The sequence below is a fragment of the Vulpes vulpes genome, chromosome 6 (genome assembly GCF_048418805.1).
Source record: "Vulpes vulpes isolate BD-2025 chromosome 6, VulVul3, whole genome shotgun sequence".
Taxonomy (NCBI): Eukaryota; Metazoa; Chordata; class Mammalia; order Carnivora; family Canidae; genus Vulpes; species Vulpes vulpes.
The window spans coordinates 99,002,390-99,019,509 of NC_132785.1; the positions used below are offsets into that span (position 1 = coordinate 99,002,390).

The 17,120-nt window shown below is 35.9% G+C and overlaps 1 protein-coding gene and 1 pseudogene across 8 annotated transcripts in view; both read left to right on the forward strand.

Moving 5' to 3' along the window:
• The window catches only part of SYNE2 (spectrin repeat containing nuclear envelope protein 2), a 321,249-nt gene that overhangs the window by 171,099 nt on the left and 133,030 nt on the right, over positions 1 to 17,120 (forward strand). For all 8 annotated transcript variants that reach the window (XM_072762565.1, XM_072762566.1, XM_072762568.1 and 5 more), the window contains 6 exons: positions 1,839 to 1,994; positions 2,892 to 3,157; positions 5,217 to 7,323; positions 9,518 to 9,840; positions 12,198 to 12,342; positions 13,403 to 13,621. In XM_072762565.1, the coding sequence (XP_072618666.1) occupies positions 1,839 to 1,994; positions 2,892 to 3,157; positions 5,217 to 7,323; positions 9,518 to 9,840; positions 12,198 to 12,342; positions 13,403 to 13,621 (3,216 nt within the window). The remainder of the gene's footprint in view (positions 1 to 1,838; positions 1,995 to 2,891; positions 3,158 to 5,216; positions 7,324 to 9,517; positions 9,841 to 12,197; positions 12,343 to 13,402; positions 13,622 to 17,120) is intronic.
• Positions 14,450 to 14,626, forward strand: LOC112921348 (small ribosomal subunit protein uS14-like; annotated as a pseudogene).

Here is a 17,120-nt window from a genome sequence, read left to right on the forward strand (position 1 = left end):
CAATCAGGACCTTGAGTCTGTGTTGCAACCTTTCTGGCATGAGCAAGGGAATGTTACCTTTTAAATTTGAAATGTTCGTTTGAGGGATTCTGTTGGATTTTCTGCCAAGGTAGAAACATGGCTTTTGGAATTGGTAAACAGGTGGTGTTTTAGGAGTGATTTCAGGTTTTTCAGAACGCTCTCTCTGACCACGAAAGGCAGATTACAAGTGGCAAAATGTTGGTAGTTCTCAAGTCACTGGTTTATGACGTAAGATAGACCAAGGGCTCTGTCCTTAGTAGATGATTAATAATAAGTAAAGTCTTCCTAAGGTCCAATACCTCAAGCTTCACCTCAGGCACTCTTGTTCTGCAGGTGAATTTGTGGGAGGACTCTAAGTAACAATAAGCACCAAGTGGGAGACAGGCATCCACTTCATGATTATGGCTTATGGCAAGGAGCACTCATAGCCCAATGGAGCCTGTGGTGTAGCAGCTCTCTGTTCCTCTCATAGCTTTCCTGGATCTTTCCTCCTAAGATGCTGTCTTCCCTGTAGATTTTTAACTATAGTTTACATGTTAAATTGTTAGGAACGGAGGAAATTCACAAAATCATTTTCATCATTTGTAGCCTTTTAAAAGAAGTGACTTGTGCTACGTGCTATGTCAAAACCGGTAATGCTGGTCAGCTGAGTTTTCTTAACAGTTTTGGTAAAGCTCCAGACACATACACCTCTGTACATCTGTCTTATTTAAATAATCTTTTAACTCTAGAATAGTTTTACATTGATGGAAAAAGTTGCAAAGATAATACAGAGAGTTTTCATATATCTCTTACCCAGTTTCCCTTATCATTGACATTCTATGTTGCTATCTAGGTGGTATTTTTTATGACAACAATTTCTACCTTGTTGGGAAATGTGGACACATCTTATTCACAGACTTGATATAGACCTTACTGATATGCCAAAATCAAATGGTATTTCATTTATAAAGTAACTGGAAGATAAAAACTAATACCTTACCAAAATAATGGAAATCTTTTAAAATTATGGACATGGCACCTGGGACATTTACATACTCAACAAATATTTGTTAAAAGCACAAATGAGGGACACTTGGGTGGCTCGTGGTTGAACATCTGCCTTCGGCTCAGGGCATGATCCTGGAGTCCCGGGATCAAGTTCCATATTGGGCTCCCTGCATGGAGCCTGCTTCTCTTGTCTCTGCCTCTCTCTCTGCATCTCTCAAGAATAAACAAATAAAATCTTAAAAAAAAAAAAAGAATGAATGAATGAATGAATGAATGAAGCAGGTGTTCTGTGTACCCTATGAGAAACTCAAGTTCTTGCAGGTTTCAGAAAAGATCACATTCCTATATAGATAACCTGCCTTACCCAGCTTGGAATTCTTACTACTAATTGGTTTAAGGAATAATTCATTCTTAATACCATGAAATCTTGGTGTTCCTGCCATCTCTCCACTTACTATTTTAAACTATCAGTAGGTAATGTTGAATGCTGGTTCTTTGCCCTGCCCTCTGCATCACAGTGAATACTAAGCATAAACTTTGGAACTTTTGTTTTTCCATATCCGTTTTCTTTCCTTACGACTTGACTGTGCCTCATGATATAATCATAGATCCTATACTATCTTGCCAAAAAAGGCTTTTTTTCATATGATATCGACAACAGCATTAAGTAGTGTATGGAAATTTTTGATGGTGCCCAAAGATACTTTTGGAAAGTCTTTAATCTGAGTAAATAGAAGGAACTAGAATGTTTTCACCAAGAAAAAGAAATATTATTTATTTGTAAGGTAAGGTAGATTATTCAGCAATTAATCTTTTTATGTTTTCAGAATTCAGCTGTGGAAGTGGTTTTGTCAAAACAACTTTCTCTCAATGTTCAAGAAAGCATGAAAAACACTGAAGATGAGCATAAAGTCAATGAGCTGCAAAATCAACCTTTAGAATTAGATGTTATGTTAAGAAATGAACAATTAAAAGAGATAGAGGTATGGAAACAAGAAAAACATTGACAACATGATTGCATCATTTATCCAGTGCAATACAATATATTTTAATTACCAGTAACTTGCTTGCACAGAATGAAAGTCTTATTTAACCTTTGCCTGATGATCAATTTGGTAACTATATAATTATGTACTAATCAGTAAGTTGTATAAATCTTTCCATTTAAAAAGTGGAAGAGTTTAATGAACATTAGTCTTTTTCATGAAGTTACTAAAAACTTACTTATTTAGTAACAAAATTAGGAAATTCTGACTTATCGTTCCTCTTCTTAGATGTATTCTTCATATTCTGACAAGTTTACTTTTTCTAATTATCAACATTATGGGATGCTCCTTTGTTTTTACAGCTGTGCTTACATAACTATGTTTATATATTTATGTACTTAATAGCTATATAATCTAAAAGTCCGATACATGGCCATGTTTTTTAAAAAATTACCCCTACAATTTTAACTGAGTTTGCATGGCTGTAAACATGTATTTAAAATAGGAAAGAGGGGTGATGTATGTAAATAATAAAAATATTATATATATCTTATTTGTATATATTTATATATATAAATAACGGATGGATATAAATGGAGTGTATATAAATCTAGAACAACTTGAAAAAAAGAAATCTTCCTTTAGACATGCAGAACCTTTTAACATAATAGGGAAATCTAATTGCTATTAAATGCTAGACCAATTGTGAGTTTCAATCTAGATTTTAACATGATTCTAGTGAAAAAAGCTTTTAAATGTCAGCACCTTAGTTTCTCTGTGTGCAAATGAAATATTTGAAACCTATTCTTGGGATGTAATGTGTTACTGGAAAGAAAGAAATTAATGAGTAAATGAGGGACTATGTATTTATTGACTTCCTTGACTTGTTTTTAGGAATTATATGCCCAGTTGGAAGCAAAGAAAATAGCCACTGAACCACTAGAACAAACTGAATGTCTCAATAAAGCAGAAGCAAGTGCCTTGGTTCTTCACAGTACAAGATATTCAGTGCACCACTTGGACAGTCTGCTTCAGGCACTTATTACTTTGAAGAAAAAGAAAGAAAGCCAATATGAACTCCTTAACAATTTTCAGGAGCACCTTGCTGCAGTTGAATCCTCAGTGAAAGCCTTGCTGATGGAAAAGGAAAGTCTAAAAGTGTAAGTATGAGAATTTAGGACTTGTGAGGCACCTGGGTGGCTCAGTTGGTTGAGCATCTGGCCCTTGGTTTTGGCTCAGGTTATGATCTCAGAATCCTTGGATCCAGCCCACATCAGGTTCTGCACTCAGCAGGGAGTCTCCTTCAGGATTTTTCTCTTTCTGCCCCCTGCCCCGCCATTTACTTGCCCTCTCTTTCTCTCTCTCTCTCTCTTAAATAAATAGGGGTGCCTGGGTGGTGCAGTCATTTGAGCATCTGACTCTTAGTCTAGGCTAGGTTGTGATCTCATGGTTATGGGATTGAGCCCTGCGTAGCACTCCACGCTGAGCATGGAGTCTACTTGAGATTCTCCATCTCCCTCTGCCCTTCCCACTCTTGCTCTCTCTCTCTTTGTCTCTCAAATAAATAGGTAAATAAATAAAATCTTTAAAATAAATAAATCATAAAAAAAAGAATTTAGAACTTGCATTCTTTTTATTCAAGCATAAGCTTCACTGCCATGGACAGGCCCAGGGTTTTAAGAATGTATACTATGAAAGGATATGATTTTATTTATTTATTTATTATTATTATTTTTTTAAGATTTTATTTATTCATGAGAGACAAACACAGAGAGAGAGAGAGAGAGAGAGAGGGAGAGGCAGAGACACAGGCAGAGGGAGAAGCAGGCTGCATGCAGACGCCTGATGTGGGACTCAATCCTGGGACTCTAGGATCACGCCCTGGGCCGAAGACAGACGCTACATCGCTGAGCCACCCAGGGATCCCAGGATATGATTTTAATACTACAGTATGAAATTAATTCCATATGGAGGCCATTGAAGAAAACTGTTGGTTTCAGGCAATAAATTTTATATTATTTGTATTAATTTTACAATTAAATTATATTTTTTTACAAATTAATTTCTTAATTCACGTGAAATTCTGCCAAATCGATTTAAATTCTATGTAATTCAGCACTCTTTTGTGTCAAGAGTTTATTCTAAACTATGGGGGTGGAGAGAAATATCCTATGTATACAGTTGCTTAGTATCAGCATAATTGGTTTAAATAGTTTGGAAATACTGAATATGTATCTATCCTAATGTTTTTTCTTTACATACATATATTCCTTTTGGCTTTGAAAATAATGGAAAATAAAATAAAGATATAATCTTATTGTGTAAACCCTTTCTTACTATTAAAAATGTTGATTTGGGGCACCTGGGTGGCTCAGTGATTGAGCGTCTGCCTTTGGCTCAGGGTGTGATCCCAGAGTCCTGGGATCGAGTCCCGCATCGGGCTCCCCGGGGGGGAGCCTGCTTCTCCCTTTGCCTATGTCTCTGCCTCTTTCTCTTGTCTCTCATGAATAAATAACTAAAAAATAAAATAAAAGGTAAAAAGGTTGATGTTATAGTTTTGCCTTAATGGGATTTACTTTCAGTGATATCCCTTTGAGGAAACAGTTTTATATTAAAAATATTAGCCTGATGATTATACTCTCTTAGCCATTATTGTTGGCAAAACGACAACAAAGTGGTTGGAAGATGGAGTAATTTCTTAGTCCCAGACTCAGCTTTGTGCAAGTTCTTTACGGTTACAGAGTACTTTTACATACGTTGTTCCCTTCACTCTTCACTCCTTTCCTGTGGTTCTGCATTTTTTAAAAAAGATTTTATTTATTTATTCATGAGAGACACAGAAAGAGAGAAGCAGGCACATAGGCAGAGGGAGAAGCAGGCTCCATGCAAGAAGCCCAATGTGGACTCGATCCTGGTACTCCAGGATCATGCCCTGAGCTGAAGGCAGGATGCGCCCAACCGCTGAGCCACCCAGGCATCCTGGTTCTGCATTTTTATGATACATATTTTATAGATAAGCTTTGTACATCGTCATACACTAATTGAAAGCCACACTAAACCAGATTCTGATTTTTATTTTAAGGACAGAGTGCTTTAATAGACAACCTTATCTTCTCTTCTGGGAATTCATAGAAGAATTAATTTCTTTTAATGATCTCTAACCTCATGTTGATATGTAATAAGTATAAAGAAGCTCCATTTTTCCCTTCTTTTTTTTAGGGGACCACTGGACAGTGCAACCTATCTGGACAAAATTAAACAATTCCTAGCATCAATAGAAAAAGAGAAAGATTCTTTAAGCAGGATGAAAACTGAATGGGAAAATGTATCGAACTATCTGACTGACATGGATAAGAAGTTATTGGAAAGTCAGATCAAGCAACTCGTAAATAGCTGGGAACAAGTGGAACAACTGGCTCAAAAGAAGTATTCTCAGCAAGTAGTGGAACATGATGAATTTACGCTTCTGATGAATCAGATCCAAGACCTTGGAATTTCCATACAGCAGCAGCAGCAGCAGCAAAGTCTACAGTTAGGGCTGAACTCTATGGAAGAACAGGATGGGGGCCCAAACACAATTGCCTTGGCCACTGAACTCCAGAATATGAAACATCAATTTTCTGTTTTAAAAGGGCAAGCTGAATTTCAGATGAAGAGGATTTGGGGGGAAAAAGAAAAGAATGCTTTGGAAGATGCAATGAATAATCTGCAGAAGCAATTAGAAGCCTTGGAGCCATTAAACATAAAGGTGGAAAATCAGATCAAAAAGTGTGAAGTAAGGAACAAGATGAAAGAGATTATCCAGTGGGTCAAGAATCTGCTAGGTGAACTCACCCCTACCATTTCCCTTTTCCCGGATGATATTCTTTCCCAGATCAGAAAATGCAAGGTTAAACACGATGGCATTCTGGATAAGCAGCAGGCTGTAGAGTCCTTGGTAGAAGAGGTCAAAAAGAATATTCCTAACCTTACAGCAGATGAGAGCAATGATTTAAATCACCTCCTACAAGACTTACAGAATCAATACCAAATGCTGATTTTAAAGTCAACTGAAAGATCACAGCAATTAGAATTTAAATTGGAAGAAAGAAACAGATTTATTGCAGTAATAGAGAAACTTCAACTTTCACTTCAGGAAAATGAAGCACAGATCATTCCCAAGATGAAAACAGCATCCACAGAACCTGAACTAGAACAGGAGCATGTCACTTTGACGAGTTCTCAGGAGGCGTTGCAAGAAGCAGAGAGTGTAATCTCAGCTCGCCTTCAGGAACAGGCAGACGTCTGCAAGGATCTATGTGTGTTTGAAAGATTATTTCTGGGCGACCAACTGAAAAATCTGAAGACTAGAGCTGACAGAACACAAAGAGTCATACAAAATAAATGCAATGAAGTAGAACGCAAGATACATTTTTACAGAGAATACCATGAAAAGGCATCTGTGCTTCAGAAGGAGGTTGACCATATACAGCACAGTGAGCTGCCACTAAATCAAGAAATACATGAAGATGTGAAGGAGGAGCTGTATAGTCTTAAAGACCTAATCACTGGTGTTCAGTCTCGCATCCTACAGGTACTGAAACTCAAAGAAGTGTTTGACTCTCTAGGTCTAAACTGGGATTCTTCCCAGCTTGACCAATTACAAGCCCAAGTATTTGAAAAAGAAAAGGAACTTGAAGAAAAAATTAAGCAGCTGGACACACTTGTGGCAGAACGTGACAAATATCAAGCATCACTTAGTAAACTGAGGGCTATGGATTTGCAAATTAAGACAAGGGCTGAAGCACTACTGGAAATGCCCCATGCCTCCCCGGCAAGCAGTCTGCTCAGTGCTCAAATTTTGCAGCGCAGAATTGAGAAAGCCATGTGCTTGTGTCAAGAGATGATAAAGAATTTAAATCAAAGTAAGACCTTTGATGACTCATTCAAAGAGAAAGAAATCCTGCAAATAAAGCTGTGTGTGGAAGAAAATGACAAGTTACACAAGATTCTCCAAGACAAAGTACTAGAATCCCAACCAAAGGAAATGGGTGAAAAGAATTTTCAGGACAAACTGGAAAGTTCCTTACATGTTTTGAATCAGATAAAGTCTCAGTTAGAGCAGCCTTTACTCATAAATTTGGACATTGAACATATTCAAAATGAGAAGGAGAATTGTGAAGCATTTCAAGAGCAAGTTCAGGTGGAAATGGATAGCTTGAAAGCTATGACCCTTATTGAGAAGCAAAGAGAAGAAAATTCTTTGGAAACTTTTGAAGTGGAGACAAAATTGCATGACATTGAAGATCTTCACATGCAGCTTAATACAAGCATTGATTTACGCACAGTAAGGGGCTTTTTTCTTAATTAAGTGGTTAATGCATTTCTTTGTATTTCATGGTTTGAGGTTTTACTTAGTATGTGTGCTTCTCAAGAAGTTTGAGGTTCTACATGAACATTTTCCATAGAAGAGCCATTTTAAAAACTTTCAGTAAACCATCTTATGATCCCAACTCATTTTACATCTGAATACAGTGCATTATAGATGGGAAAGAGGAGTGTGACACCCTTTTTTCTATATCCCATGTAGTCTAAGCTCAGTAGAGCTTTGTTTAATTTTTAGAAATAGGCCTAATGGAAGAAAGACGGTGTAGTGCAAAGAACATACGATAATAACTCCACATCTATTTAGAACTTTCAGTGTCTAGGCACTGTGCTGAGTAGTTTATTTTTAATCTTCACAGAGAATCTGGGAAGTGGATGCTATTATTAGACCCATTTTAAAATAAAGAAATTTAAGTTCAGGAACATCAACTGTTTTCCCAGTTCTTGCAGCAGTAACAGAACCAGGATTTTTATTTTTAAATTTATATTCATTCATTCATTCATTTATTCATTCATTCATAAGAAACACAGAGAGAGAGAGAGAGAAAGGCAGAGACATAAGCAGAGGGGCTTCCTGCCGGTAGCCAGATGTGGGACTCCATCCCAGGACCCTGGAACCACAACCTGAGCCAAAAGCAGACACTCAACCACTGAGCCACCCAGGTGCCCCCAGCCAGGATTTGCATCAAGATCGTCAGATTTTAAGTGGGGGTCATTAAATAAAGACTCATGGGCCAAATCTGCCCACAGTGCCTGATTTTGTAAATAAAGTTTTATTGGATCTTGGCCATGCTAATTTTTTTAGAGAATGTCTATGGCTGCTTTCTTGCTACATCGGCAGGGTTGAGTAGTTGTGATAGCCCAGGTGGCATGCAAAGCCTAAAATATTTAGTCTGATCCTTTAAACAGGAGAGGTGTTCTGACTTATGTTACAGAATGACTCATCATATTCCCTCCTTTTCTGCACTAATTGGATAGACAGCTTAGGCATTATTGGAACCTTGTGCTTAATATAATGCCTTTCACTGTGTTTTTAGAATTTGTTGCATAAAATTTATAGAATGGGAAAATTAACTCCCTTTTTTAACTCAAACTTATTAGATAATATATTTGAAATATTTTTATATCTGAAATATTTTGATATGTATAAATGCTATGGAAGTGTAGTCATATTATGAATTCTAGTATGTTCTTTAAATTGGTACTTAACAAATATTGAGTAAATTCAGTACTTCTCTACTTGATTTTAATAGTTTCCAGAAACAATGACATAAATCTCCAAAATAATAGGATTAGAACTGGACTGGAAGGGACCTTTAAAATTATTTATTGTAAGCCTAGGTGGCTCAGCGGTTGAGCGTCTGCCTTTGGCTCAGGGTGTGATCCCGGAGACGCGGGATCGAGTCCCGCATCGGGCTCCCTGCATGGAGCCTGCTTCTCCCTCTGCCTGTGTCTCTGCCTCTCTCTGTGTGTCTCTTATGAATACATAAATAAAATCTTAAAAAGAATAAAAATAAAGTTATTTATTTCAACTATTTGTTATTTCAGTAAGAAGACTAAGGTCTGGAGGCATTAAGTAATGCACTCAAAACTTAAGTTAGTGGCAGAACCATTTATTTAAAAACACAAGATGGGTGGGGCACCAAGGTGGCTTAGTCAGTTAAGATCAGTCTTGATCTTAGCTCAGGTCTTGATCTCAGGGTTGTGAGTTTGAGTCCTATGTTGGGTGTAGAACTTATTTAAAATTAATTAAGTTTTTTAAAAACCACAAAAAATCTGGGGGGATTTTGTGTGTTTTCTTTTAATTCCTCCCTCCCAACAAATATTGGTTAAAGTTATATACATTAAATATATTCAATTATTTTATTTAATTCATAGTGTAACAGAAGAGTTGTAGAACAGAAGAGTTCATCAGACATGATTCATAAAATGCATTTTTAAATTTACAGTAGACTTCTTAGCAAATCTGGAAATAATTTTTCTTTATGCAAAGTCATTTGTCTTTAAATATAGGATAATATTATCAAACTAAAAGTAGAAGATGCTAACCCTTTTAAGACTGAGACATATTATGAATGCACTACAAAAATTCAAGAATGATATAAATCCCCAAAGTTTGACAGCTTTGTCACAACGTTTACTCTTCTATTCACCAGGATGTCTTGAATGATGCTTATGAAAGTATGACACGCTATAACGAGGCAGTCACCAGGGCAATGGGGATCTTTACTGCCTGCGAAGCCATTGTTGCATCCCATAAAGTAGACCTTGATAATCCAGAAGAACCACTGGAGATGTCTTACTGGAAACAAGAGGAATTACAATCCACAATGGCAGACATCCAGGACCTCACTGAGAAACTGGGAACTATATCCAGCCCTGAAGCCAAACAACAACTCCAGTATACTTTACAGGAATTAGTTTCTAAGGACTCAGCCATGAGGGAGGCAGCCAAAGTAAAGAAAAGTGAAATAGAAAGGTACGTACTTCTTTCTAAAGGTAATGCTTTAAGAACAAAATTAAGATTTATTTTTCTTTATAATTAACATTGACACATAGAAATAATTTCAAAAGTCTGGAGAAGTTGAAAAATCATTACCTATAGAAAACCATAGCGAATGTTTTATTGTATATTTTACCTTTTTTTTGTTTTTGATATTGAGCCCATACAACAGAATGTTTATAAAAGTCTGCATGTGATATAAAAGACTAATGATAAAACAAACAACTTTGTACCCAGAAGTTCAAAGGTAAACATCATGACTTGCATTTTCTTGTGTGGTCCTTTCCTCTTCTCAGAATTAACCATTATGCCCAATTGTTTATTTACCATTTTCTTCCTTTTTAAAACATTTTTACTGTGTGTGTGTGTGTGTGTGTGTGTGTGTGTGGCACATTTTCATGTGTATGTATTCATCTGTCACTTCATTTTTTTTCAAATTCATCATTATGATGCTGAAGTTTATTCATGTTCTTATCTATAGCAAAATTCAGTCAGCCAGCCATTGATAGACATTTAGGTTTTTCTAGTCTTTGTACTTACAAATAGGGCCAAAGGGAACATTTTTAAATGTAAGAGCTTCCCTGGACTATATACCAAGGATTATGATTATTGGGTGAAAAAGTTTGCACACCTTACATTTTAAATGCCAAATGATTTTACTTATTTATTTATTCTTTTTAAATATATTATTTATTTATGCATGAGAGACATGCAGACAGAAGCAGAGACATAGGCAGAGGGAGAAGCAGGCTCCTTGCAGGGAGCCTGATGGGGGACTCAGTCCCCAGAGTAGGGATCACGCCCTGAGCTGAAGATAGACGCTCAACCTCTGAGCCACCCAGGCATCCCAACTTCTATTCAGACAATTGTTCCAATAACATTCCATGTTCCAACTATTTCATATCCTCACCAATACTTGATGTTGGGAGATTTAATTTTTTTTTAAGATTTTATTTATTAGAGAGAGATAAAGAGAGCATGAGTTAAGAGAAGGGCAGAAGGACAAGCAGACTCCATTCCAGGACCCTAGGATCACTACCTGAGTTGAAGTCAGAGGCTTAACCAAACTGAGCCACTCAGGTGTCCCAAGAGAGATTTAATTTTTGCCAGTCTGATGGTTGAGAAGTGATATTTCATTGTGGTTCTAATTTGCATCTCTATTATTATTAATATATTTGAGCTTCTTTTTTGAGTATTTCTTGGTCTTTCATATTTCATCTTCTGAAAAATGCCTGTTCAAGCCATTGCCCAATTTTTATTGGGTTGCTCATCCTTTTTTTTTTTTATTGATTTGTAGGTATTTATGCTATATATTGGAAGCTAGTCTTTTATTACATAAGTTACAAATATCTTTACAGAGAGGGTTTCCTATTAAATACCTATCCTGGAATGATGGTTTATCTTCTGTCCTCCAGCATTCCAGGGAAAGGTTAATAAAACTAAAACTTAGCAAATGCCATCAAAGTGAAAAACTGTCCCTAGGTCTCAGCTTATTTCTCTTATATTTCCACTTTCATATAGTTTGGGGCCTGTGAATATACCTGAATTCCTTTCCAGTTTATTATTATATTTTAATAATTTAAAAAATATATATTTGATACTGAGTTTTAATTGTTTTCAGTGAGGGATTTAGGCTACCAGTTTTTTACATACAATTTTATTCATAGTAAATGAATAGTTTTTTAATATCTCACATTATGCTCTATAAAAATATGCTGCTGCTTTCCTGTGACTGTATAACATGTTCTCTTTCCCTTATTGTGCAAAACTTCCTAAAAGTAATTGTATTTGCTATAAAATATTTTATAAAATGGATCTTTGTAATTTACTGAACCATATCTTTTGTTACATATAAAGTATGTTCCAATTTAATTAATAGTTTAATGAGTAAAAAGATTTTATTATGCAGAAGGTTTTACCAAATTTAGGATAAATTTCTACTGTGAGAATTAATTCCTTAAGATAAATTGTGGAAGTTGAATTAATGGTTCAAAAGAAATGAGCATTTTTAAGACCAAGTGGTTTTCTACAAGAATTGTCATTCAGAATTTTATGAAGAATTTATACTTTATTAGCAGTGTTAAAGAATGCAGTTTTTACAGTTTAGCTGTTTTGAGAAGTCTTATCTACCTGTTAAGTTTGCATTAAAAGCCTTATACAGGTCCCTGTGAGGAGGAGAGAGTCAATAAAAATTGGGTGAAAAACATTGAATAGCAAAAAGAGAATTACATTCTACTTTTTTTTATTAAGTATGTAGAATTCATTCTGGGAAGTCCAAAATTTATTGTACCAAATAAAATTTAATACCACTTTTTTTCCCCTGTATTTCCTAGGTGTCTTGAGAATTACAAATGCTATAGAAAAATTAAGGAGAAAGTTTGCACTAACTTAAGCCAAATGGAGACAGTTCTTGGGCAGTCCATGTTTCCGTTGCCAGTATCTTACAAAGAAGCTTTAGAGCGCGTGGAACAGAGCAAGGTAATAGTAATTTGCAAATCTTCAGTAAGACTATGTAGAATATTGATAGGAAGAGCAGGTAGTGGCAGCAGGGAATGTGGCTCTGTTGTGACCATAGAAATCTTCCATGTGAGTTATACACTGAAGAAAATACCCCAAACCAAACACCAAGGGGAAACATTAAACAGTGGTTCTGAGAGATTTCATCAGTTGGGTTCACAGGACTATTCTTAGGGATCACTTTCTTTCTCTTTTTCTTTTTCTTCTTCTTTTTCTTTTTCTTTCTTTTTTTTTTTTTTAAGATTTTTTAATTTACTTTAGAGGGAGTGTGTGCGTGAGCAGGCAGTTGGGAAAGTAGAGGGAGAGAGAGAGAGACTCTCAAGCAGACTCCCACGGAGCACCCGCCATGCTAGATCTCAGATCAAGACCTGGGCGGAAATAAGAGTGCGATGCTCAACCAACTCAGCCACTCAGTTGCCCCAGGGATCGCTATTTCTAAAGTGTCACTTTTTATGTTATTTTGTTGGATGTTGCTGGGTCAATGACAGAGAATTTAAAGCAACTATCATAAGTTTAAACTCTGGCTACTTCTTATTCTTACTCTGTAATTTTTGTTTTGGCTTATTTTCATCTGTTAGAATCTATGGTATTATGTTATTAGAATTTGAATGAAGCCGTTGGAAATCATCTGTGCCTAACATCTATCCCCAAACAAACAAACACAAAACCCCTAAATAATGCATTGGTGGTTGATAAGCCTTATGCAAATTAACAAACTAGTAAAAATAATGAGATTCAAGTTTAAAATAACAATGGGACTTTTAGAATGTTTATACTTTCTTACTTGGAAGAATTGGTTTATGGGTCATTTTTGTCACCATGGTTCCAAACTAATGTGCAACAAAATAATACATAGTTAATTCTTAACTGTTTCAAATTGGCTTTCAAAAGGTCTAGAATATAGATTATTTAATACTTATAGATGTTGTAAAATCATCAATAGTTCCAAATTTTAAGAAGTTCATAAGTTTCAGAAAAATTAATAGACATTATATTCTTACTTTTCCTTTTCTTTCCTAAGACCTTGGGTTCAAATCTTTTATCAACCAAAGAAGAGTTCATGGAACTACGTCAGGTCCTCAGACACCTGAGACCCATGTGCACAGACAGTGATGACAGGTGTTTGCTCAGAACTACACTGGCTCTGTGGGACAAATGGTTGAGTTTGTTGGAGGCTGCTAAAGAATGGGAGCTGTGGTGTGAAGAGCTGAAGCAGGAGTGGAAATTTGTCAGTGAAGAAGTAAGTGCTTTGTTTTTAAGGATCAAGCCAGTTTCCTAGCGAATGTCATTTAAATTGTTTTATTACTTTCGCTTTGTTTTTATGTAAAACAAGTCCTCAACCGGTAGTACCATTTTTTTTTTTATCATATATACCTAATACAAAAATGTTTGTAGAGGTCAGGTCCTAGCAAAATAATCCCCAAGAAATGATTCAAATTCTTTCCTAATAGTGCCTTTTTTTTTTGGTATCAGGTAATACTTATAAATAAGTACTTGCTCATTTGAGCTTTAAATTCTTTATTGTGCATCTGAGTTAACCCCTCTTAAAAATGACTATATAACACTAAAGGTTAGAATTAAGTAATAGTCATAATTACAAACTAATTTCGAAGTTAACTGCAATGGTTAACTATAGAAATTAACTTCAATTAATTGTTAACTATGGACTTAAAAATATGTTTGATGCTCTTTGTGAAGACTCTCTTAAAGAAAACCTTCATAGTATATATTAATCAGAGATGTTAATTTAAGCATGGTTCAGGACTTAGGCCATCACATATATTTAAAAAGAAAATTTTAAATAGTATAAAATTATCTTAGGGTGTTTGTTAATCTTTCTAAAGGATCAGGTATAAATGAAGTACAAATTGGGACATTAATGAAAACCCTTCTCTCTTATTCAAGTCAAAATTCCTGCTAAATTTACTTAAGAGAGAAATACAGTGAATCAATACTTGATTGGAGGTAGGTCACAAGTTTTGAAATATAAATGTTTAGCATAGCATATTTTTTTCTGCTTTAAACTTGCTGTTCTTGCTTTTTGCCCCATTGTATCTGAGAGAGCAAGATGGGTCACCAGCAGCTCTCCTGGAGCCATGGGAGAAAATCTGGCCAGGGTTCTCGTTCTTGCCATGTCTGCTCAAATCAACATGATCTGAACTGCAAATTATGGCCTCAGTATGTGCCCATGGTGTTTCCATCAGTATTGAAAGGATATAGGCTTCATTAGGTTGGATTAAGTGAACTTCCTGCCTGCCACTTCCCCTGCTTGTGCTCTCTGTCTCTCTGTGTGTACATAAATAAATAAATAAATAAATAAATAAATAAAATCTTAAAAAAAAAAAAAAAGAATCTGACCGGGCCCTTGTGCTTAGTGGGCAGGTAATGAACATTTCTTCAAGGACAGCTCTTCTTCAAACCCAGGTCTAGGCTAATTCTAAGCTTTTGTTCTATTTTACTACATTGTCTCTCTATTGCTGTATACCCATTTGCAATTATATTTGGTTAATTCAGACGCCATTCACTTAGAACTTTGTAATTATTCATAGACTCATTTGACAATATCTACTAGCAGAATGTGTTTTTCAAAGAGTAGCACAAACAAAACATGCCCTCGTGTAATAACAGTAACAGCTACTTTAACAGTGGGCGGGTGTGGAGCATGTGTTGGGCAAAATTCTAAGCATTTTATGTGTATGATCATTTATCCTCACCAGAGTCCTATGAGCTAGATACTTTTATCCTTATATTGTAGGTGAGGAAAGTGAGACACAGTGAGATTAACTTGCCCAAATTCACGAGTAGTCTTTTAAGAGAAGTTAAACTTACACTCTGATGTATGTATGTATGTATGTATTTATTTATTTGTTTATTTATTTATTTATTTATTTTTTAAGATGTATTTATTCATCTGAGAGAGAGAGAGAGAGAGAGCACAACAGGGGGAGAGGCAGAGAGAGAGAAGCAGACTTCCAACATGGGGCTTGATCTTGGGACCTGGAGATCATGACCTGAGCAGAAGGCAGATGCTTAACCATGTGAGCCACCCAGGCGCCCACTCCAGTGTTATTAATGACAAAGCTATCAACTTAAATGATATTTACGTACACACCAAATTGATGTAGGATTTTAAAATAGCGTGTATCCACTTAAAAATTATATCATCTAAACACCTGTATATGCAAGATTCAATTAGCATGGTTGGTGCTTTTGTATGTGACAGAATGAATTTCTTTTTTAAAGACATGGATAGTAATATAATAATCTGGTATCTTTATGGGATAAAGGTTTTGTATAAGTAGATTTTCAAAAACTTAGATGTTGTGTTTAAATTTGTAAATTAAAATATAAATTAAAATTTTACTTTTTCCCCCTCTAAAATTTTACCTTCCTGGTTTTTTTTTTTCTTAGTCAGAATCTGCTTGATTTAATTGTTCATATCTGCCTATTCAGAGTCATCATTTTTGTTTCAGTGACTGTAATGTGCTAGAGAAAATTCAAAGATAATTGGAGGTATAAGGCTAGGTTCTTCCCCATGTACCAAAAGTCCAAAGGACTTTTGCTAGTTCCTAATTCTGCTGGTTATAGGTTTTTCAGTCCCCTTCACTCTGTTTACTTATGGTGCAACTATGGCTCCTTCTCCCTTTCTAGACTACTTTATAATCGACTATGAATCTAAAAGTTTTATAACCAATATTATTAGAATTCTGTATCTAAAGGAAGTCACTCAGGAGCTGCAGAGCCTTTTCTAGATGGAAGAGTGAATGCATAATTTTGGTGGTAAATATTTTCTGATTTGAGAACTGTCTTCATCCTTTTTAGCATGAAGTTTGCTAAGTTTTGATAAACACAGTCACATGATCACCAATGAATCTAAATGAAGATTTAGATCATTTTCATCACCCCAAAAAGTTCCCTTGTGCCCCTCTGAAATCTGTCCCTTCTATCACCTCCAGCCCCTGGCAACTATTAATCTGTCTTGCCATTTCTAGAATGTCATATACATGGACTTGGAACAGTTTGTGCCTTTTGAGTTCGACATCTTATCACTAAGTTTAATGCATGGGAAATGCATGCATATTGCTGCTTGTATCAATAGTTCATTTCTCTTAATTGCTGAGTTATGTTGGATTGGATGTTATGTATGACAGTTTGATTATCTGTTGCAAGTAGAAGTATTGTCTGGCTTTTGAGTAAAATTATTATCCTAATAAAAATTGTTTCCCCCTCCCTCCTTGTGTTCTCCTCCTTAATCACTAACCACCTTACATCATGCAGCAGAGAGCCAGATGGGGCTTGCAGGCAGGTGGTTTATTTTGGAAAGAGATCTCAGGAAATGGGTAGGGGATGAGGAGAACTGGAACAAGAATGGTCAGAAGCTTTAGTTGTTTTACTCATGGGTCATGGTTGCTCTAGTTGCTCTTTTATGGTTATCACTGGTTTGGAAACACCAAGAGATGCTCCATTAAGTTATGGACATACTGCTTTCAACTTGATGTATATTAGAAACCCTAGATGTACAGTTGTCTCTAACAATACAGCAATTCCTTTCTTTGCTTGCTGGTTCTCTGGCAGGGAGGTTGCGAAACAACCCAGTGGAAACCTTTTGTATCATTCCCTGGTGGAATTGTAGCTGCTTGCCTAAGAACTAGCACTTCTAATCCAACTGAATTTAGGTGTGAGATAATGGAAAGCATAAGTTCCGTAACTAGGTCTTTTGGAGAGGGGCCATCTACACT